General features: G+C 47.4%; 3 protein-coding genes across 5 annotated transcripts in view; 1 reads left to right on the forward strand and 2 right to left on the reverse strand.

Annotated features, from left to right (window-relative positions):
• Positions 1–8,629, forward strand: part of PDCD11 (programmed cell death 11) — a 24,962-nt gene extending 16,333 nt beyond the window's left edge. For all 3 annotated transcript variants that reach the window (XM_010000096.1, XM_010000098.1, XM_010000097.1), the window contains exons 23-36: positions 46–135; positions 463–565; positions 1,077–1,254; positions 1,654–1,710; positions 2,502–2,624; positions 2,905–3,027; positions 3,212–3,407; positions 3,781–3,903; positions 4,202–4,345; positions 5,359–5,609; positions 6,253–6,421; positions 6,686–6,839; positions 7,355–7,520; positions 8,218–8,629. In XM_010000096.1, coding sequence (XP_009998398.1) covers positions 46–135; positions 463–565; positions 1,077–1,254; positions 1,654–1,710; positions 2,502–2,624; positions 2,905–3,027; positions 3,212–3,407; positions 3,781–3,903; positions 4,202–4,345; positions 5,359–5,609; positions 6,253–6,421; positions 6,686–6,839; positions 7,355–7,520; positions 8,218–8,389 — 2,049 coding nt within the window. In that variant the 3' untranslated portion in view covers positions 8,390–8,629. The remainder of the gene's footprint in view (positions 1–45; positions 136–462; positions 566–1,076; positions 1,255–1,653; positions 1,711–2,501; positions 2,625–2,904; positions 3,028–3,211; positions 3,408–3,780; positions 3,904–4,201; positions 4,346–5,358; positions 5,610–6,252; positions 6,422–6,685; positions 6,840–7,354; positions 7,521–8,217) is intronic.
• Positions 8,630–13,183: 4,554 nt separating this feature from the next.
• Positions 13,184–14,248, reverse strand: CALHM2 (calcium homeostasis modulator 2). Its single transcript, XM_010000099.1, is given in 3 exon segments — positions 13,184–13,462; positions 13,465–13,620; positions 13,706–14,248. Coding segments are annotated over 3 exon segments (978 nt in total).
• Positions 14,249–19,720: 5,472 nt separating this feature from the next.
• Positions 19,721–22,156, reverse strand: CALHM1 (calcium homeostasis modulator 1). Its single transcript, XM_010000171.1, has 2 exons — positions 21,608–22,156; positions 19,721–20,188 (listed from the first exon to the last, which is right to left on the reverse strand). Exons 1-2 carry the CDS (start codon positions 22,154–22,156, stop codon positions 19,721–19,723), a joined length of 1,017 nt encoding a protein of 338 aa, XP_009998473.1.
• Between the last annotated feature and the right edge of the window lie 1,011 nt (positions 22,157–23,167).

Below are 23,167 nucleotides of genomic sequence, written 5' to 3' on the forward strand. Positions count from 1 at the left end.
CCCTAAAGTCTTATCCTGTCTTCTCTGATTATTTCGTCTTCTCAGTATAACATCCTCAAAAATTGGCTTGAGGTAGAAGTTGCTCCTGACATTCGAGGAAGAGTTCCTCATCTGCTGCTGTCCCTGAACATCAAGGTAAGAGGTCGTTTCAGATAAGCTACACAATTTTTCATCCATGCTCATGGCTATGAGTAGTGCCTGCAGACACTTCTGACATCCATGTGAGCTCGTAGTCCAGTATTCTGCCCTTTAGGCATCACTGCCCCTTGCTGTCAAGCAGGTACTATGCCTGTAGCTAGTTTGGCCCAGGATAGCAGAGCTACTGAAGCAATGCTGAGCTATCAGGTAAGTGTACACATCAAAGATGTGTTTAGAAAGTGTAAAGCTTCATAGGAGAATCATTAGTTAGACTTGTGCAAAGTTCCTTTTCTGGTAATGGTGGAAATCGGTCTTTTCTTTCAGGTCTTAAAACACCCAGAAAAGAGCTTCAAAAATGGCCAGGCAATATCAGCTACAGTGACTGGAACAGATGTCACTGAAAAAAACCTCTGCTTGTCACTCACAGGTAAGGTGGAGCCTTAACAGCAGGTCCCCATTGCATTTGATGTTTTACTCAGAGGTGGGCCTGCACTCAGCTCTCGGGTGAAAATATTGCACTCCAGAGCCAAGCTCTATGTCCCTGTGGGACAGAACTAATCCCTGGGACCTTGACTGAGATGTAGCAGTGTATAAGGCAAAAGAGCTCAGACCTTCAGAAAGAATCACTTTCCTACTTACTCAGACTCATGTCGTTTTCTGGGCCCTTATGAATATATTGCTTTCTGATCTCAGACATGAGATGGTACATTTGTCAACATTTTTTGGTTATTCTGGAACTGTAACTGGGGAGCCTTGTCCAGGCTACTATAGCAAATGTTGCTCTGAACTGAGTACCTAGACTTCATCTTACTATAAGTTGTTAAGTCTGATATGTGACTAAGGAACTAACATCAGCTTCACTGACTCATTACCCCTGTTGCTTTGGTTGCATACTTTTGGAGTATTATGAAGCCTTCTTCTTCCTTCACCTTTTCCAGGAATTCAGTCATTGGAGCAGGGCACCATCACTGTAGGCATGATAACAAAGTTGACTCCACACATCGGTTTGACCATTGCACTGCCAGGTGGGAAGATTGGTAGAGTCAGCTTCTTTCACCTGAGTGATACTTACACAGAGAATCCTCTGTCTGGCTTCAAAGTTGGCAAGATTGTCAGGTTAGCAATTTTCTCTCTTGTTCACTCCAACTGCCAGGCTTAGAAATATTCCCCTTTGGTGGCAGGCTTTTTGCTGCCCTAAAATGATGCCAGATTTCTAAGGTTCAGTCTGTACCTAAGAAGTAATGCTGACTTATGACCTTATGTGTTTGAGTGAAAGTCTATATTTTCCATATGTGAAGAAACCTCTTTCTAGGCTGTGTTTTGAGAGTAGCTACTGCCTTGGCTAAGGTGCTGATGGGACTGAGGGAAGCAAGTTATACCAGCTCTGCTGTGGTTTTGCATGCTGTTTGTTCCCTCCAGAGCTTTATTCTGCTAGTGAGAATATCAGTTGTCTACCTATATCTTTTTTAACAGATATTAAAGCTTTCTGTTTTCTCTCCTTGCTCTGCCATGCAGGTGTTACATCCTCTCCAATGACAATGGCAAAATCCAGTTGTCTCTCCGGCAATCCCGGTATGTGTCATCCCTCTGGTCTGTTGATCTCCTATTAGTGAAGAAAAGGGTAGTCAAATACAGGAACTGTTGGTTTTGGTGGATCAGTGTGAAGTGTTAGAAGTTCAAGGACTGATTTTTTTTTAAATGGATGAGACTTGTTCCTACTTCAGAAAAGATTTTTGCTTCATATCAGCAAACATGAAGGTGTCTGACACTTAATTGTAGATCTGATCAAATGGGTTCAGATTTAATTTCTGTTGATCATAGTTTCTAGATCTGACCTAACTTTTTTGGTTTTTTACTTGGGCAAAAAGGGAAAATTCCACCACTGCCTTTGCAATGCAAACATGTTAGTTTCCAGTGTTCAGCTGCACTGTAACCATTTTGATAGAGTAACAGACTTAGTCCTAAATGTCTCTTAAAACTGAGCCTTTTGCTTTGTCTTGGAAGAAAGAAGCATAAACCATGTGGAATGAAGTATCTTAGAAATAAGTGGGGGGGAAAAGTCCCTAAGCCAGTGCTGTGCAGAATTTCAGATAACATTTCACTCTCCTCATTTTCTTATTGTCAGAGGAGGCCAAGCTGATCTGTTTTGTTTGGCTTTGTTGACAGCAACATGTCTGTTCCCTGGCTTGGCAGAGATGCAGATAGTCCATTAGTACCTCTGAATAAACCGAAGGGTGTTTCTGATCCAGCATGTTTTCTAGGAATTAATAACTGCTGTTAATACTTAAGTCCTTTTTTGATATCCAGAGCAAAAGGTGGATTATTCACGAGTGATTTACCTTCTAACCTCTGTTTTCTTTTAGACTAAACCCAAAGAGCAACAGCAAAGTGGAGGATGTTGAAATAATATCTATTAAGGATGTTAAAAAAGGTCAGCTAGTGAGAGGCTACGTCAAATCGATCACTCCATCAGGTGTATTCTTTGGGTGAGTAGCATAAGAAAATTTATTCTGGGGAATGAGGGATCTTGGAGAACATATTTTGAAAATACAATTCTGGGATCTTGTTTAAGGGTGGTCTCTGGCATAAATCGATGTAAAAAAATTAATTATCTTCTGGGAATCAGGGTTATTGCTGCTCTCTTGAGCTGTGAAATTAAAGTAGGGGAGGTTGTGTGACACTATGTGGTGCTACAGTTATTGTTTCTGTATTTTTTTCTTTTTCTCCGACTGGGATTTTTATTTTTTGTTTCCCTCCTCTTCTCAGCTTGTCCAGTTCTCTTATGGGCCGAATCCTGTTCCAGAATGTTTCCCCTTACTTTGTACAGAACCACTCCTTATATGAAAAGTACCTGGCTGAAGGAAAGCTGCTCACTGCCAAGGTGCTTGGGTAGGTCTGATGTTCTTTAAAAAAGTGGCCGTGAATTAATGGAAAAGAGGTGTTGGAGGAGGAGAAGATGGTAAGAGGGAGGATAAAAGCTGAGATTTGGAAGAAGTTCATATTTTTGCAGTCATTGTAAATACTCTGGTTCTTTCTTTTCTTCTTTCCTGCTATTTGTGGCAATGCACCAAAGTGTAAATAGAAAAGGAAAACACATTGAGCTCTCTCTCCTGCCTGAGGATACTGGGATGCCAAGCATCTTGCCTGAATCCCTAGACCTACCAAGGTATGATGCAGAGGAAGAGAAAAGAGAGGCAGAAGACAAGGAAAAGAGGGAAGAGCTTAAGATGAAGACAAAACAGAGAAGAGGAAACTCTGAAAGTGAACAGGTATGGATGTGTTTGTGCAGGACATGGTAAAAGGACTAGGAAAATCCACTGGAATCAGGCTGAGGAATTATAAAGAGTAGGAAGAAAGATTAAATTGCATTGGAGATTAACAAAGATCAGATTCCTACCCATTTGGGTAGGAATTAAATGGATTAGCAGCTCAACTGTGTTGCCTGTGTGGCCCATTCTGTTGGTCTTGGCACTATATGTAGGTCAGCACAGGTTTATTCTCTGTCTCTGTTATGCGAGAGGATAGTGGGGGATGCACCGCCCTCTCTATGCTGTCAAGCTCTTTACTTTGTGACCAGAATTACCTGTAAGTTTCATCCCAGTTGTTACCTTCCACCATGCACTAATTTCCCCTTTGTTGCAGGAGGCTAAGCCAAAAAAGAGGAAGAAGATCTGCCCAGCTGATGAAAATGACAGTGGAATCGAGGTATATTACCGGGAGGAGGATGATGACCAGAAGGAAGAGGCAGCTAAAAAGAAAGCTAAGGTGAGACTTTTGGAGGAAAGCCTGAGCCTAAATGACTTTCCAGCCCTGTTGAGGTTTATTAATTTTGGCTTGAATTATACAGTAAGTATAATTGCTGCATCTGAAAATGGCTTGAGATGGACTGAGTTTAACTCAGCAAAAGTGATCAGAGTTTAATGTTTTTGGTGGTGGGCTGTTTACAAGTGTGAGAAGTCAGTACTGGCCAGAGATTAGCCAAAATTGCAAACAGCAGTTTTCTGACCTCAGTGTAAAAACTTCAAATTAAAACCTAGGGCATTCTGTGTCTTCCTCTAAACAGATAAAGAAACCTGGTGAAGCTCCCAGGCTCCAGGTTTCCATAGGCTTCACCTGGGATGAAGACATGAATGCAGTGAATATACCTGTGCTGAATCAGAAGGAAGAGAGCTCAGAGAGTGAGGAGGAGGAGGATCCTCAGTCTAAGGTACTGTGTGTGTGCTAGTGGTGTCTGCACAGGACATGCCACATGATGGCTGTCATGTGTCTTAGTGTTTGCATGTCTGTCTGCCCTGTAGCAAAGCCTATTGACCCAAGGGAATGTCTCTGAAAGGTAATACAGAACTTACTTAACTACCCTGAGCACTGCACTTAGCAGCAGATATCTCTGAAGCAGGGGAGAGAAGACCCTATTTTAGCATGGCTGCATTAAGATGGGGCTTGTCATGTTGGCATGCTAAAAAAACCCTGATATTTTGGGTCAAACAAACATTTTCATGAAAGTAAAACTCTTATGTAATCTCTTTTTATTTTTTTTACTTTTGTGATTGTTACTGTAAATTTACAGGAAAACCTGGAGATGAAAAACTTTTTCAAATTATAGTCCTTGAATTCAGAAAAAAAGCAAAAAAAATCCTTTTTTGCTGTAGTTTTTAAAAAGAATTTTCCAATTCAGCAAAACTGGAAAGAAGCTAATGTATTGTTTTCCGGTTTGCTCCTCAGGATTTCCCCTCACCTCTGTAAAGGCTGTGCAAGGCCGATCAATGCTTTGTTGTCCAGAGTATAGTTGCCAGTTTAGACCCAAGTCACTGTAGTAATGCAGCAACATGCTCCAGTCTTGCACAGTTTCACCCCGTATATCCTGGATTTTTACAGACTGCAGGGTGGTGGTGAGCACTGGCTCAGAGGGCAAAAATGGAACAGTAGGAAGGAAGGGTGAAGTGTGAATCCTGCAGCTGGGGGGCAAGACTAGCAAAGTATTTGATCCCTCATTTTGGTCTGTTTATTTTTATGCTGCCCTTCTTGGAGGTCTGAACTGTTCATCTGTGTGTGAAGAGGTGGAGCCTGTATATAATTTTCCTGTTCTCTTAAACAATTGGCCTCATCTTGTGCAAACTGCCAGCTTTGGACATTCTGTGATTTGTCTGTGCTTTAGGGGGGGCCTGCCTATTCCCACATGAAGTACCTGCTAGTTCTCCTTCCCCACTTATCCTATTGCAGCTGAAGAAACAAACAAAGAAGGAGAAGGAGCTAGAGAAGCAGAAGAAGGAGAAGGAGCTCTGCAAGTTAGAGGCAGCACTGATGGACCCCAGTCGACAGCCCCAGTCAGCTGATGACTTTGACCGCCTGGTGCTGAGCAGTCCCAACAGCTCCATCCTCTGGCTACAGTACATGGCTTTCCACCTCCAGGCTACTGAGATTGAGAAGGCCAGAGCTGTGGCAGAAAGAGCACTTAAAACAATCTGCTTCAGGTGATAATGGGGCTCTTGTCTTTCTTTGCCCTGAAGAGTAAAGCATGGAGGAGTAGTGGTGATGGGAGAAGAGCATTGGTTGCATCATCACTGTGTGTGTGTGTGCAGTGGCAGAGTCTGCTTGTGAGCTTAAAATTATTAAATGGTAGCTATTGTCAGCTGGCCCTTTGAAGGTCTGGCCTGAGTACCCACACTTGGCCTGTAGCCGACTCGCTGCAGCTCATGAGCACAGTAGCTCCCCAAGGTATCATTGAGCACACAGGCAGCAGTCTGAAGAGTTTGGAAGAGCATAATGCTGTTGGCAGTGTTGTCTTAAAACAAAACATTAAGCAAACTGTGAAACTTGTTGCTCTTTCCATAGGGCTGCACCTTTGTGTATTAAATAATCTCTACTGCATGTTTAACTATGTTTTGCTTTCTTGAATCATCCTTGTGGTTTTTAATTACAAACAACAGTGATCAAAAGCTGTTGTGTGAAACAACTGCTATGCTCTGTTCTAAAAGTGGTGTTTCAGTGAGCAGTATGTCACCTTCCTTTGTCCTGGAGACAGGCTTCAAGCCAGTGAGTCTTTGCAGGGTGGTTTGCAAAAAGCCGAGGAAGGCTGATAAAAGGCTAAATATTCTTGTTCACATCTGCTTTAAGGGAAGAACAGGAGAAGCTGAATGTCTGGGTAGCTCTGCTGAACTTGGAGAACATGTATGGTACTGAGGAGACACTGATGAAGGTCTTTGAGAGAGCTGTTCAATACAATGAACCTTTGAAAGTCTTCCAGCATCTGTGTGACATCTATGCCAACTCAGAGAAGTACAAGGTGAGATATAGTGCAAGCAGGTCCCAGGCATATGTTCCGTTCAGTCATGCCAGAAAACTACCACTGCTGGCTGTATAGTCTTCTAGCTGTCAGACATTAGGCCTATCTTGTCTCTAACTGGGATTAATAGTTATGATTAAGAGTGGACAAGGAACTATTGATACTTACTTCTCATAAGTGGTGATACCTGGGCCAAGAGTAAGAGTTTTAAAGCTACAAGGTTTTATTATGACTGTGTGATCTAACCCATCTCTGCCCTTACAGCAAGCAGAAGAATTGTACCACACGATGCTGAAGCGTTTCCGTCAGGAGAAGTCTGTGTGGCTGAAATATGCCTCCTTCCTCCTGAAGCAAGGCCAGACTGAGGCTACACACAGGCTCTTGGAGCGTGCTCTCAAGGCTTTGCCCACCAAAGAACGTAAGTACTTCCCTCCCCATTGATAATGTGGACCATATGTTGACAGGTGTCCAGTAGATGGGTAGCTCTCTGATAGTTCTGCCTGTGACAGTGTTTGAAGTAAGTGAAAAGTGCAGACAGTTGGTGCTAGATGTGCTGCCCTTGACTCTAAGGGTGCTGCCCTTCTGTAATAAAACTGCTGTGATGGGCAAAAGCAAAGCACCCAAAGCAAAGAAGGCTCTTAGAGCCCTCTAGAAAAGTTTGATTGGTCTGGTTCCAGGTTTATGAGGCTGCCTGTGGATGCTAAAAGATGTAAGAATAGATTTGTCTCCTGCAGAGATCTGGAATGGGAAGTGAACTGTGACCCTTCTCTCTCCCACTCTGATCCCACCTTGGTCCAGAACCATTGTATAAGAGCCTTTTGTCTCTGGGTACAGACAGTTCTGTCTCTGTGCCGATCTATGTAATACTTGTGTTTTTTCATAGGGAAGAAGGCTGCTGTGGCAACCTAACATGTCATTCATTACTTGTTCCAGATGTGGATGTAATTTCAAGGTTTGCACAGCTGGAGTTCCGTTTTGGGGACCCACAACATGCCAAGGCCCTGTTTGAGACCACCCTCAACAGCTATCCCAAGCGGACAGACATCTGGTCCATCTACATGGACATCATGATCAAACATGGCAGCCAGAAGGAAGTACGGTGAGTTGTGCTACAGCAGGCTGGGAAAGGGCAGAGTACAGTGCTTGGAGTAACACTTGAGAAGAGCAGAGGTGCTCTGCAACATGAGGTTATACTGGGCCTCCCAGAGTAAAGCAAAAGAGAATTTGTATCACCTAGAGAAAGAGAACTCAGATGTATGGAAGGGCTTATCCTTGCCAGGACTGGGGAGACTACAAGGAGATCCAGAGGAGAGGGGAACTAATTTGTAAATAGTGACCTGCATGACAGAAACTAGAGGACTTGGACTGAGGGTTCACCTGTCCCTCTGGAGGGATTGCTTTGTTGTATCTGAAGGGTGAGATCAAGCCCTTGTGTATCTTGTAACATAAAAATGGAGAAATGTTTGTTATTGTTTTTTTACTGAGAGCTGACAGAAGAAAGTCCATTTACCTACCTGATGGATCCAGCCACATCCACTTAATGAATGCAGCGTCAAATACAGTGGCTGCATCCAAGCTTAAGTTGACTAACAGCCTTAGAGTTCTCTAAGCAAATAGAAGGCTTCTACTTGGAAGTTTTGGCCAGTTGTCAGGAACCTCTTCCATCAAGCACCAGCACTTCACAGCAGGTTGAATGTCTCCTCTGACTTTCTGCTTTTTGTTCAAAGGCAGGATACAGGGCTAGTGTTGAGTGCTGTCAGCAACACAGGGATCTAAATCACTTTGGTTTCTTGCAGGGACATCTTTGAGAGGGTCATACATCTGAGCTTGGCACCAAAGAAGATGAAATTTTTCTTCAAACGTTACCTGGATTATGAGAAGAAATTTGGCACAACAGAAAGTGTCTTGGCTGTTAAAAGAGCAGCACTTGAGTATGTGGAGACCAAGAGTTCCCTTGCTGACACCTAAGTATGGTGCACAGCTCTCTGTGCAGTGTGGGGACTGAGAGGTTTAGAGTTCTGCTGTGAGTGTCCATGGACCGTGAAGTTCTGGAGAGTATCAGTCTTTGACCAAAACAAACTGGAAAGAATAAGCCATCTAAGGAAAATATTTGATAAATCTTGGCAGCTTGGTCCAGATGTTACAAATAACCTAATCTGTTGATGACTTTAAAGACTCATTTTTAAATATAGACTGTTTTATAACAAATACAAACATCAGCCATACCTGTTCTACTTTTCTGGGGAAATGGTGCAGCGACCATCCACTATTTTGAAGTACAGTGATGCCTTATAAATTAATTTCTGTCTTTGTCAAGAAATCAGAAGATTCTTGCCTTTTGGCTGAATTAACACTTTGAAGGATTTATTTCAAATGCCTTTGTACTCCTCACATTTGTCAGAGCAATGCAGAATTGTGGCATAGTTGAGGCTGGAAGGGACCTCTGGAGATCATCCGGTTCAAACCCTTGCTCAGAGCAGTGGTCAGCAGTGGTCAGAGTAGATTGCTCAGGACCATGTCCAGTTGGGTTTTGGTTTCTCCAAGGATGGAGACTTCAGCATTGCCAGACAACCTTTTCCAGTATTTTACCATGTTCACAGTAAAAAAGAGTGTTCTTATGTTTAAATGGCATTTCTTGTATTTTAGTTTGTGCCCATTTCCTCTTGTCCTGTCACTGGGCATCACTAAGAAGAGTCTGGTTCCATCTTTTTCACACCCTTGTGTTACGTATTTATATACATAGGATAAGATCCATCTTGAGCCTTCTTAGGTGGAGAAGCCCAAGCCCTCTCAACCTCTCCTTTAATGCTCCAATCCCATAATCATTCTCCTGTCCCTCTGCTGGGCTCACTCCACTAAGCCTGTATCTCTCCTGTACTGGGGAACCCAATACTGGACACAACATACCAGAAGTCTCATTGCTGCAGACCTGCTGGAAGAGAAATACTCTTCCTAATACAGTCTGGAATGCTCTTGGCCTCCTCAGCTGAAAGGCCACATGCCTTTAAAGCCCACAGCATCCTGATATGATAGATCCCGTGATCACAGCCATATCTCATAACAGTTGCCTGATGACAGATAGAATTGGTGATTTTCAGAAGTGATTATCTCTTTAAGAGAGGAATCAATACAGTGAAAGAGGGGTTTTGTGTTGAAAAGGGGTCATCCCAATCTAACTGCTTGAGAAAAGCCAAGTATCTTGCGTACTTAAGTAGGCTCTGTCACTGGTGTTGGTACCTTATGATCTATATTCTTGTAACTCTCCAGTAAGATGTAGATGTGATCATCCACATGTTTTACAGATGAAGAACTGAAAGCAAGGGGGGAAATCAGGGTATGCAAACAGGTGTGATTATTCAATGTAAACACTAGTGACTAGGTGCCCAGCTTTGAAATATCAAACTTGAAGAGTCTTCTTCATTGTAGGTGCTCTGAACTTGAAGTCAGAGCTCTGCAGGATGCAGCTCTTCTGCCTCTGTGAATGCTCATTGTTGTGGGTATGCCTGGTGCTCGGAAGGCTGAGTGCACACTTAATTCGTTCTGAAGTCCACTGGGATCCAGAAACAAGTCATTTCACCTGCCCCAGGTAGCGCAGGGAACTGTACTTGGGTTTTGCTTAATGTTCTTCTAGAGGAGGAAGCTGCTTTCAACATCCAGTAGCAACTGCTGCTTTTTTTTAAGAACACAGCTGTAATGGTAGTGGCTTTTTAAAAATGAATTAGTTATGTAATATAATATGTAAATAAGCATTGCAATAGAAACCAAGATCCATTTGAGGTATTGTTTCTTCTTGACTACTGGGGCTGTTGTAGTCTAGGGTAGTCAGCCGGGAAAATGAAACACCTGTGTGTAGTCCTCCATACTGGAGGAGCCTGGTTTGAACCCATCTTCTGGCTGGGAAGTATGCCCTAGCTGGCAACCCAGAGGCTGGTCTGTGATGGAGTTGGTTTTGCTTCTGTAGGAAAACCAGAGAGCATATGAGCTTACAGCTTGCATGATCTGGCACGCCAGGAAGACCAGCAGCTTGGCTTTCCTCTTGGCATTTCAGAGAGCAGCCTAGCCCGCTTTCTTGCGCTGGTGTAAAAAGCCATGTGGGTTAATATCCTTCACATTGTCCCTGGGGAAACGACAGGGACAGCAGGGGTATTTGTGAGGATGCTGACAGGCTACAAGGGCCAGAAGCCCTGAGTGGTCTCAGCTGGGGCCATTCTCAGGGCTGCAGAAGAGGGGAGGAAAAAATCCTTATCAATGGTAAAGTATTTCTGAGTATGGTGGATTGCTCTACTCGCTATCAGCTCTCCACATAAATATGCCCTCCAAGAACAAGGAGGGAAAACAAACAAGCTGGATATGCCCATAGCCCATCCCAGCACGTGGAAAGTGTCTGGGGCTATGGGGAAGAGGAAGGAACTAAACAGCAAAAGCTAGTTTGTGCTTATGGTTTATTCTTAGGATAAACAAATTCATTCCCAAATATTACATGTTTTGCCCCTTTCCTCCAAATGAGGGAAAGGGATGAGAAGGAACTGGAGTGGAGGTGGTTCAAAGGAATAACTAAGGCTATCATGGAGGGAGGCAAGGGAAGGTAAAGAAAGTAAGATGAGCAGGCATATATTGATGCTGCTTTGTTCCAGCAAGTTATCGTGCATGTGTGGGGGTGGCGTGTTTGCACCTGAGGGCCAACATGAAGAAATGTAAATGAACTCTCTTTCATCTCAAGTTAATGCAATTTCACTTTAGCTTGCATCTGATTGTTCCTGCCAGAGTAGTTGATGGTGAGGCTGGGAGCCAGCCTTCCCACAAGTGCAAGGCAAATCTGTAGAGAAGCTGAGAAGGGATCTTGGGATGCCTTGTTCATTAAGCAGTGTTCCTGCTTTATTATGTGAAGGAATAGCTTCCAGCTCTTTCTTGCAAGGGAGGATATTTATATAAAGGTTTCTAAACATGTTTTCTTTCCTTTCCTGCAATTGTGTATCATGACATACAAGATCTTTGCTGCTCATTGTAAGAATCACTGAAAATCAGTATTACTAACTTCTGTTATGTGGTAATACTTTAAAACTTTGTATCCTAGAGTCATTTGAATAGGAGAGGATCTGAAGATTCACTAGAAAGAAAAAATAAGTTCCCAGTCCTTGGGTTCAAAGAGAATATTAAAATATGCCTTTTGTGCTCCCCTGAAAAAATCTCAGAAGGCAATGAAAAATAACTCATTTAATAATTTATTTCAAATCTTGTGCGTGAGCCCCTCTCAGCTCTGTGGGTTTGAGTAATTTTTTGAACAAGTTAAGGCTTTTTGGTAAACTGCACAGTGGAAAAGGAAGTTGTACTTATAGAGAAGCAGTACAAGTGGGAAAAACAAACTTCATTGTCCTGCAAACTCTTGAAACAGTGTTGGGTATGTAGGGCTGACCCTCAGGGCCTGCAAGGTGCAAGAAGAGCAGCCTTGAAGCCATAGTCAGCACACCATCATGGTGAGGGCAATAATTTTACACTTTTCTGGTTTTCCTTTCTCAGAGTACAGTCGAGTCCATAAAAGAGACCCTGCTGCAGGGGCCATTTAAGGCAGCGGAAAGAGTTTACAGGAGTTCAGTGGTAGAAGGGTAGCAGGAGGGCTGCTTCCCCCTGTCCTGTTCCTACTGTCCCTACTGTCCATCATTGCAAGGCTGGAATCCCACTGTAGCGGATGGGTGCATGTGATTTGGTCTTCTGGCTGGTAACTTTCCACCCTCTCCCTCAAAGAGAGATGCTTCACTAATACAGCAAAGTATATAGTATATACACTATATATATGTGTGTATATGTATATACATACATATACATAAAACTAATTCTGGTTGAGGTCTTGCTGCGACTTGCAACCCAAATAAGCAGGACTCTCATCTGATGATTGGGTGAGGAATGCAATGAGCTGCTTACAGTGGTGTGGGTCACTGCAGGTACTGCTTCCTCTGAGCCTCCCCCTTGCCACCTCTCCTGAAAGCTATTCTGCTGATGGTGCCCTCTTCTGGGCTTGTAAACTCATGGTTGTGACCCTTTGGGCTCATTAGAAATTGCCAGGCACTTCAGTAAGAACAAAGGGAGTTTGGTGTCCTACCCAAATTCCAACCTGGTAATTACAGTGTCTATATGAATACAGGGAATATTGGTGATTCCTCCTGCCTTAGTCTCTCAGTTATTTGGTGTGCTGCTCTATTATGGACCCATTCCTTCCAAGGTACTATTGCATGCCCCTTGCCACAGGAATTTATCCACTGCTTCCCTCTTTTCCCTGAGCTGTAAAGTCTGTAAAGTGTTCTGGGACCTGCCTGCTTAGCAGGCACTGCACAACTGCATAGAAGATACTGGTGTTAAAAAAAACAAACAAGTAGGTGTGCAGGGTGTCTGAGGCTAATCCCGTGGTGGGGAGAGATGAGTGGGACTGCAGGAGTCACAGTTAGAAATGTTGTGCCCACCTTTCACTCCCTGAGGTTTCTGCTGGCCATTAGATGGCAGGGTGCACTGGCAGCCTGAAGGTAAGCTGTGAGTCTGCCCTTCCCTTGTCCCTCGGGGAGCAGCAGTGAGATGAGTGTCTCTGAAAAAGGGGTTCTCCAGCTCAGTGCATTGTTTATCAGCCTCTACCTTGGGTCTGCTGATCCTGTTTTACCCACTGAGAGAAGTAATCCTGCCAAGAGGGATATTCCCAATGAATCCCTCAGCTGCGCACTGACACTGATAGGCCTGCCAGGCAGTCTAGGGAACTGCTCCCTGCATCCTTCTGTCTTAGGAAGCCAAAAAGAGCATTTCGTGGCCATCTGGGCTTGGCCCATTCCCTTCCACCCCTTTGGCCCATTTGTGGAGCCGGCTGTAGAGGGGGAAGCCCTTGTTCTCTCGGTAGATGTAGACTCCTGTGATGGCATTCCACTGGGGGCTCGGCTGGACACCCTCCACTGGGAACTCCTGCACCAGCTCCTTCTCTTCCTTGTCAAGTGCCACAAAGCCGAAGAATTGCTTCACGTTCGTGGCTGCCAGGATCCTGGAATGGACCTCGGCCGTGCGTCGGCAGAGCTTGTCCTAAAAAAAAAGAGCTTGTCCTCGTTGGAGCGGTACTGGGCCCAGTAAGCCTCCTGCCGGTAGCTGAGTGGTGAGCAGCAGTGCTTCAGGCACTTGGTGAGGAAAACCAGGACTGCGACGATGCCGATAAGTAGCCAGCCAAAGAGCTGAGAGAGAAGAGAGAGGCTGCGTTAGGACACACGGCAAGGTGGTCTTACCCACTCCATGAGGCTTTCTCTCTGGCATGCCTACCTGGGACTCGTATCTCAGCCTCCGAGTAACCTCATCCCTGAACTTGGTGAGGTTTGCTGGCACGTCTTTACAGGGAAACCTGGCCAGTACCTCGGCCCCGTAATCAGCCGGGAACTTGTCGAGGGAGGAAGGCCTGACGAACTCGCTGAGGGCGCAGATATAAGCCTCCCCGCGCAGCAGTGAGATGACCGACCAGGTGACGGGTGCCACGGCTGCCCTGCCCATGATGGAGCCGAAGAGGAGGAAGGTGGCAGCAGCAGAGAAATTCTTGATGCCACGCTTGTGACACTCAGCCACCAGGTTCCAGGTGTGGTTGTTCCAGATGACACCAATAAGGAAGAGAGCCAGGGCTGGGACGCCGATGGCAGCCAGCCCGTAGATGTAGTTGCGGGCAGGGGAGCAGGGGCAGTTGAAGGCGACGACTGAGAAGAGCTCCTCGCTGCCCACTGTGCCCAGGGCTACCAAACCGTTGAAGATCATTACATCTTTGCTCTTGAAGAACAAGGAGAGGAAGCGAAAGTTCTCAGCGATGAGGGCGGCCATCTCGTCCTGGGGGCAAGAGGAGGGATGTACTGCAGCAGGGTCCTAGGGACACACCGATGTGGCGTGAAATGGCCTTGGGCTGGCTGGACTGCAAGGGGGCTGCTCCACGACCACAACACCTTCACTGCTGTTCCTTCCTCCTGCCTGGCATCCCAGCTTCTGGAGCTGTTTGCTGACACCAGGGATACTTCAAAAGAAGAAGAGGTATTCAGCCTAAGCAACATGTGATACTTCAGTCATTTCATTTTCCCACTAAGCTCTTCAAAAGCTTCTCTGCAGCAAAGATTACCCAAGGGACAGCTGCCATTTGCACATTTGTAGTCTTTCCTTCTCTTTGGTTTTAGTCACCTCCCACAGACACAATTACTGTCAGCATTGTCACTGGACACTTGATGATATCCCAAATCTGCAACGAAGGAGGACGCTGCATTACTGGGGAAACTGGACTGGAGTGCTGGTGTTGGAATGAGTCCCCAGTCCTGCCACTGCTGATGCTATCCCATGTGTACGCCACAGGTGTGCAAGTGCTGTGGGTTTTACCTCACTCTCTAGACCTGGTGAGTTAATACTTAGTAACAGGCAAGGGTATGTCAGGCTTGCAGCAAGAAGTGCTGTGAGATGACCCAGCATATCTGGGGTAGGGAGATGGAGAGGATCAGGCAGGAGTAGCCTCTGCTGTCAGTGGTGAGGGGATGCTCAGGGGTGGTTGCTATCTGCAACAGAAGTTACTTTCTGGGAAATGGAAGCTTGATGACCTACGATATGAACACCAAATGCCAATAGAGCTGGGTCACCAATTATGTAAGAGTTTTTGATAGGATTAGGTGTGGCAGGATGATCTCCTCTCCCAGAGTTGTCTGACATAACCGTACCCCCTGGCCTGGCCTGCAGTCCCAGCTCAGGCTCTAACTGCTGGCCTAAAATTGAGACCCTTGACCTGCACACCTGGATGCCAGAGAAATGCTTCACTGACCTGCAGAGGTTCCCCCAGCCCCTTCTCCCAGTACAACACTGGTTATACTGGGATGCCAGTCCCACTGGCAGGGCTGGCCCTGGGCTGTGTGGGCTGTAGGCACCCGGGACCAAGCAGGCACAAGCATGTATCATTTTTTTTGAAGGACAGGGAAATAATTGGGGAGTGTGTATCCATTCATGCCCTCTGCAGTGATGCCCATTCTCCTGTGCCACTTTTCAAGATGCATTTAATTAATTCCTCAGTTTACTTTCCATCTCTGTTGCATCCCCACAGGGTCTCATCTCAGGAAAACCCGAGCACCTTGCTAGTTCTGGGAGGCCTTACCCATGTGAAAAAACCTGCTGGTGTCAGGGGAACTGATGTCACTGGGGTTTGCTAGAGACAGGAAGGACTCAGGCAGCTTTCACAGTGCTCGCAGCATCAGTGCACGTCTGGGGCTGACCCACAGCAGGGCTGCCCCAATGATGGCATCTCCCAGCATTGCTTCCCCTGGCCAGCCCCAGCTGTGGGAATGTTCATGCAGAGGAGCCACTTTAATCCTTATGGTGTCTTATACAAGACTTGCTTGTGCCCTGTGCTTTAAATCCCTCCTGTGCTGCAGTTCATCTGCTGCTCCACCAGATCTTGTTTTACCCTCTTCCTATGTGGGACAATGGAGGGGAGAGGGGGCAGAAATTTTGCCTCAGTTCTCTGCCGTGTCTAACCCATGGCAATCCCTTTAAAGTCATGCTGTGATATTGCTGAGTTCAAACACAAGCAGCCTACAATGTCTTCCTGCATTTTCCCCATTTTTGTTATGCAAAACTCCCTTGGCAAAATACAGAGACCAGCCAGAAACTGCAAGCATGTGATGGGGAGCCGGGGCCCCAGCTCTGGCTGCCGTGTTTTGTGGTACCCCACATTTACAGCCAGATGCTAAACCTGCAATCTTGTTCTAGTGCGTGGGGTTCAAAACCTTGTTATTAGTTACAAGCAACTAGCCCTGATAAACAAGGCCCTGTGACTTTCCTGACAGTGCCTGGCAACTGGCAAAGCAAAAATAAGGAAAGTTGGCAAAGGGAGATACCCTTCCTCTGTTTGGGGATTCTGGTGCCTGTCTGGGAGGGAGAGGGGTGTGTAGGGGGGGAGAAGCAGATTGTAGCAGGCTGGCTTCAGGTTTTTTTTCCCCCCAAAACATACAAGAAAAAATGTGCTCACTTACTTGAACAGCTGTTGAAACCAGTTCTGGAGTCTTCTCAGCTCCTCCTATGGTTTTTGCTTCGTCTGTGGGGGCTTCCCAGCAGCCTGTGGGGTTGTGCAGAAGTGGGGATGTGGCTCAGACCCGGCTGATGGGTGAAGCGAAAGCTGACGAAAACAACGTTTAGAATTTGGCAGCTTCCTTTTTCAGTCTGCAATGTGCTGTCAGCTTTTGGGAGGAGGGAGGAGGTTGTTCTCAGGCCCTATGCTTGGGTGGGGCTAAGAGCAGGCGCTTGGACTCTGCTGGGTGCAAGTCTGTGGTTGTGCCTTTAAAGAAAAAAAAAAAAAAGGAAAAGGAAAGACTAAGAATGAGTCACTGGAAAAAGCACGTTGTACTTTTTCAGATCTGAGATGCAGCTGTGCAAAGGCTGGCTGGAATGGCCCAGGGTTTGCCTGGAGGATGGGAGCAATGGGGTGCATTGCTGGGGTGTAAAGGGCAAATGCTGGAGCCCCCCAGCCTGGGGGCTGGATGCAGCCCCTATCGTCCCCAGGGGATTCAGTCATGCTTGGTCCCACGTGAAGGTGAAAGGATTTCTGGTTTTGTTCATGGGAGTTGGTTGAACCTGCAGGGAAGAGGCCAGCCTGGCTGGGTTTTCAGGAGAAGCAGGAACCGGCTGTCATGAGCTCTGCAAGGCGGCCAGGTTTTGCTGTCACGCAGAACTGGGCAGAGGGGCTGCTGTGGAGGGTGGTGGGGGCTGAGTGGGGCTGGGGGAACCGTGTGTGTGGCTGGGCACAGCCTGCAATTTGGCAAACGTGGTGCCTTCCTGCCCGCTCGGCTTTTCCACTCGCTGCTTCCTCGGCAGAGCGATGCCTGCAAGGCAGCAGAGCATGCCTCATTTTCCTCTTGTGTCCCTCCCTCCCCTCTGCCATCTGGCCCACAGCTCCAGCCCCCACCCAGCCTGTTGCAGAGGCTGGAGGCCCTCCCCGTTCTTTTTCCTCAGCCTTCTCATTTTCATATCCCACAGCCCTCCCCCGGGGATGTCTTCAGCACAGGCAAATCTTCAGCAACACCCACGTTCCGCTCTGCCCAGAGCAAGGCTGAGCAAAGCTAAACTCAGCCCAGCACTGGCTCTTCAGCTGGGATTTTTGGACAAAGTCCTCCTCTTAATGCCAGATCTGGGGTCCCCAGACGGGTTTTTTGCAGCTCCCAGGTGTTTGGGTGCAGTGCACCCCTTGGCACTCCCACACCTCCGCACCAGCTCAGGGCTGGCTCCCCTCCTGCCTGGCGCCTGCTGCCTTGGCTGGGGGCCCCAGGGCTCCCCTTGTGCCCAGGGGGCTGCTGCTAACGGGGCTCAGCACCGGGACCACAGCCCAGCTGAAATCCCAGGGGATTTCTCTCTCTCTCTCTCTCGGTTTTTCTCCCAGAGGTGATGAAAGATGTCCTCAACATTCAGGAGAGAGAGGATAACCTGCTTGCTCTGCAGGGATTCTCTGCCACTGCTGAAATCTCTGCATGGGGCCAGAGTGCTGATCCTAAAAGTCTAAATTTAAAGTGCAAGAGCTTCTCTTTGCAAATGCACACTGGTTTTTCAGTACCTTCATGGCTTTGCTATGGAGTCTCCCAGCCCTGCATGATGCTTACATTTGTGGGGACTCCAAACATGCCTTTCTTGGTGAGCCATTCACAGTGCTGAACTGCAAATAACAGGAGTGGAAACCGCCTTTATCTTTTAATCGCCTTTGCTTTGTAAATCAGGTTTTGTGCCTATTAATTTCTGGGCAGGTGCCTTAATTACAGTTTGGGGTGTGAAGGTGAATGATAAATCTGTGTCATGCTCCTTTCTCCTGGGAGTCAGCCAGCTTCAGCCTGCCCTTGACTAGAGGCTTGCTAAAGCTCTCTTTTAGCAGCTCGTAGAATTTCCTCGCAATTTCGGCCCTTTGTTCTGTCTCCACAGCCTCTGTGGAGTTACGCACAGATAATTAAGGTTTATGCAAACGCCAGTCAACTCTCTCAGTTACCAGCCAACTCTAATAAGTTGGTTTGAGCAAGAACGTGGCAGCAGAAATTTCAAGGGAATGAGCCTTTCGAAAGGAACTTGGCAAAGGTAAAACTTGTCCCTCAAAAGTGGTTTTCTTTCTGTGTATTGGTAGTAAAATCAAGGCCACCAGGGAATGTCTGGGGTGGGCTGCAATTTGCATAGTCACCTCAAGGGCCTGCATCCTGTCATCCTCAGTTTCTATGGAAATAGGCAGCCACCTGGTATGGTGTAGAGTTGGTGGAGCTTCTCCTCTGAGGGCCAGGGCTGGCTTGCCACTGGCTGCCAAGCACCGGCCAAATGGCCTGACTCGTGTGGCCTCAGCAGGCCAGGCTTGGCCCAGGGCCCCCACACTCCTCTCCACTGCATACAAATAAAGAAACACCGACAGCTTTTGTCAATAGCTTTTATAAATCTTTGTGCCTGAGCACAGAGCACAGTGAGCCTGAATTATTTATTTGGCTCCTTTAACAAATACTCAGGCAGTTTTTTAACATCAGTCTTTGTGACAAGGCAGAATCCAGGTAAAAAGTCCTTCAGCAAATTCTTGGCAGGGAGTCAGCTGGGCCCCCACCCTCTATGGTGCTGAGTGATAGTTGCTCTTCTTGTCTAGATACCAATTCCAGGAGTATCTTTCTGGGCTCCTCACAGAACAGTACCTTTCACACCAAACCACACCATTCCTATCCCATATGTCGTATGGGATGCCCCCTCACTAGCTTGTTGCTTGGGTCAAATTTATTTAAAAGTTTTTATTGGCTTGGAATCTGTGTGTCAGTGGGGATGTAGCATGTGCAGAGGTAATGGGGAGACTTTGGGAGTTTCACAGCTTGGTGTGAGAAAGGGGCACCCCCAGCTTATTTTCCCAGCAGGGGATTTTTAATACTGCCTAAACCCACACATGCTGCCTGGTGCTGAGCATGTGGTAAAAGAAAGGAAGGTTTGCACATCTGGTAATGTCTGTCTTGGCAACTGCCACAACACAAACCTGGTGCCTGGTCGTGTGGGACACATGGCAATTCGGTCTGGCTGATACATTGCACCCGTTGGGCTTGTCCATCATGGCCTGGGGTAGCTGCCCTGCCCAGCACAAAACTCCTTGCCTGAATTACCAATTTTTTAGGATTGGATGTGGGAGCAGATGGAATCACACTGGCACAGCTGAGTCCTTTGTGTGCCTATGGCCCTGCTTGCCTCATGGCAATGGGCCTCACTCCTGCCCAGTTTGGACCTGCCTGCCCTCTTGCAAAAGCATGGTTCTGCTTCTGCATGGCCCTGTGGCCCTCACACCCGGCTGTAGTAGGCAGCTGTCTCTCTTCGGGGTGTAGGAGAGTGTGTGTGGGGCTTTCCTTTCCCTGCCCAGCCGTTGCTGCTGGGGAGGGCAGGTGGCTGGAGGTGCAGTGGGGGCTTGCATCTGTGCCAGCTCTTCAGGGCCGTGTTCATGGTGCCCCGGTCGGTGATACCCAAGAGCTTCTCAGCAGCTTCCCCCACATCTGCAGGGTCTTTCCTGTGTGGGTGGCAACTGACTGCTACCAGATCTGTGCTCATGCCCTCAAAGAACTGCTGGATGCAGATCTTGGCAAAGCTCCTGGCATGCTCGGCACACGTCTCATCAAACATCTTGCGCTCGATGTCGATGTAGTGGGACCAGTACCTGCTCTTCAGGAAGGCAGCTTGGGTGAAGCAGGGCCGGAGGGATCTGACCAAGAAAGCCAGCATGGTCATCAGCAGCACAAAGCACCATCCCAGAGCCTGCAGGGATGAGGGGGAAACCAGACCCATCACAAGCAGGCAGAGCACATGCCTGGCACTTCCCACCAGTCGGCAGAAGCCCCTCAGGCTGCAAACAAGCCTGGCTCCACTTTGGGTTATTTGATATTTGGCTGTGTTTACATAGCAAAGCTGGATGAGAAGACCCTATGTACTGTGTCAGTGCATCTGTGCTGAAACTTTGTTTGATGCACCCACATAGGCAGCAGCTCCCTACTTCTCACCTTGCATAGCATCAGCATGCAGTGACCATACGTAACACCAGACTGAATCCTGCACTGAGCTCTCATCTCTCCCTCTGATACTACTGCCTGGGTCTAGGATAGTCAGTGTCTTCTGACTCGCAGCTAATGTCATTCCAGATACTCCCCGGGTGTATGCAGCTGTCTAGTAATTTTTCTGAGCTGTTGGACTTAGTGACATCTATCAAGGGTGAGCAGCAGCGAAGGATCCTCTGTTAATGGGATCTGACAGGAAGGGTGAGATGAGGGCAGAACCAGGACTGGTCTGGCTAGTTCACCATCAGTTTCAGCTCAGGGTGCTGCTGGGCTGTGCAGGCAGAGCTCATGAAGGTGAACCCTGCTCTAAATGCAGCCCCCTAAAAATGCACCCGGGAGGGGTTATCTGGGTGGCAGCTCTTGTTTTGAAGCTGGTAATAGCAGCAGTTTTTCCAGGGGTCTACCTGGGAAAATCTGCTGTATGTTTTTGGAGAAGTCCCCATGTCTCTGTTTCTCTTAATTTGGTGATAATGATTCCTGTCTGCCCCAAGGAAATCAGGGACAGGAGCTGCTTTTAAACAGGAGTACATGAATGACCAGAGTAGATCAGCTCATCCTGTCTCCAGTGTGGCCAGAAGCAGAGTGCTTGAGTGGAATAAAGCACAGGACAAGCAGTTAGTGGCACTTTTTCATTTGTGATTCCCTGGGATGGTTAATAAACACACTGGCTGTTTCCATGCAAGTGTCAGAGGCAAGCAGCATAGATGGTTATCAGCCCATGGCTTCCACACATTATAATAAGCAGCAAGAGCTACTGTGGGCAGCTGGTGTGTTATGGAAGGGGCTGACAGCCCACCAGCCAGGTAGTAACATCCATGTCAGCCTCTTCTGAACATGCTCTAAATGAATCTTTGCATACAGCTTGGCCATGTATTGCTGCCCTGCAGCCCCAGGCTGCCCAGGTAGGAGGGGACTGAATGATCAGGATGACCTTCTTCAGTCTCTGCACTGGGTCAGAGGTGTACTCTCTGGCACTGAGCTGAACATCTTACATCCTTGTGAAATCACCAGTTTTTCCTCCTGCGACTTAATTTCATCAAAGAGATTCCCTCAAGGAAAGAGTTAAGCCTGGCAGTGCCTAATTCCAGGCCACTAGCAAGGGCACAGCCCTGATGTCTCTTACCTGTGAGATGCAGCGCAGGTACCTGATGGCCACTTCATTGGCAATGACCTCCTGTCCATTGTAGATCTCCTTGCAGGGGATGCGGGCAAGGATCTGCTTCATCTCCCCGTGGGAGAGACGGGGGTGGCTGGCATTGCCCAGGGTCTCCACAGGCACTGCAGTGCAGAAGGCACAGGTGATGCACTTGCCATCCAGCAGAGTCACTGAGACCCAGACAACCGGGGCAATCATGGCCCGCTGGGCCATGGAGCAGAACATGTAGCGCAGGACGGCCGGGTCCTTCCCTCGCTGGCCCTGGGGTCGCTGCCACTCCTCCGCCAGCATGGAGACGTTGTTGTTCAGCACAAAGCCCAGCAGGAACAAGATGAAGGGGGGCACCAGGAGGATGCCCAGCCCGTAGGCCAGGTTGTAGCGTGGCAGGCAGGGGCAGTTGAAATCAAAGGCTGAGTACATCTGTGCACTGGCAAGGGCCATGATCCCGCAGATGCCAGTCATGAAGGATTCCTGGTTGGACTGGAGGAACTGGAAGATCATCCGAAACTTGTCCATCTTCCCTTGATGTTATTCTTCCCACCACTGGGGTCCCAAGATGGGGCCTCAGTTTACTTCATTCTTTCAGTATCCGTCTTCAAAGATGGGCATCAATAAGTCTCTGTGCAGTTCCCTGATTCATTTACACACTCTTACAGCCCCAATATTTAAAGTAGAAAATTAAAAGTTTGTGGGTTTTTTTTTCTGCTGATTTTACTGCTTTCAAAAGTTCAGAATTTCCTTCATTCTGCTCTTCTTTGGGTGTGTGGGACCTGGGTTGTTCCTGATTTGCTAAACCTGCCTTCATTCTTCTCCACGACCCCATTTCTGCAATCTCTCAGTCACCAGTCCCCTTGGCTGGAGTGTGCAGGTGTTACCATGGCTGTGCCCTCCCCAGAGCAATCTGTGCCCTGGGCAGAAAGGGTAGTTGGCTGATCAGCCTCTGTGAACTCATTTGCAAATTCAGGAGGTGGGTGCTCCTCCCAGGACCGAATAGGATGCCCCACCTCTGCAGTGCTGGTGCACAGGAAAAAGTGGGATGCCTGAGTTGCCCCCATCCCTCCATATCTACATTGTCCCTGTAGCATCTAATTCAAGTGCCTTGCAGGTCTGCCAACCCCCTGGTCTGTACCTGCTTCTCTATTTCTGGGAAAAGCCTTTTCTCTGTTTTATTGTGCAGAAGGAAGGGAAGAGAAAAGGGAAGGCAGAGGAAGGAGGGATAAAACTCTTGGTGCTCTGGGATGTTGTATCTACCTCCAAAATCTGTTATTCACTCCCATCCATCCTACAAATGTCTGTTTCAGCCAGACTTACAAGATGACAACTGTGGTTCCTGGTTTTCACATCCCTGTACCCTTGGGGCTTGCTAAAATATCCTGCAAACCGTGGCTCACATAGCTTGGAGACATCCAGAGACACATGGTGCTTTCCCTGGCTTTAGGGCTGGATAAAAACAGGTAGAGAAAGGAGAGACGGCTGCAGGGACAGGGGTACAAAGCATGAACTCTGCTGCTCAGGTGCATCCTGCTG

Source organism: Chaetura pelagica, unplaced genomic scaffold, assembly GCF_000747805.2.
Source record: "Chaetura pelagica isolate M959 unplaced genomic scaffold, ChaPel_1.0 scaffold436, whole genome shotgun sequence".
Lineage (NCBI taxonomy): Eukaryota > Metazoa > Chordata > Aves > Apodiformes > Apodidae > Chaetura > Chaetura pelagica.

Coding starts and splice junctions, on each gene's coding strand:
- CALHM1 (XM_010000171.1), bottom strand. CDS start 22,156: ATGGACAAGTTTCGGATGATCTTCCAGTTCCTCCAGTCCAACCAGGAA. Junction 20,189..21,607: donor ACCTGCGCTGCATCTCACAG/GTAAGAGACATC, acceptor TCATCCCTGCAG/GCTCTGGGATGGTGCTTTGT.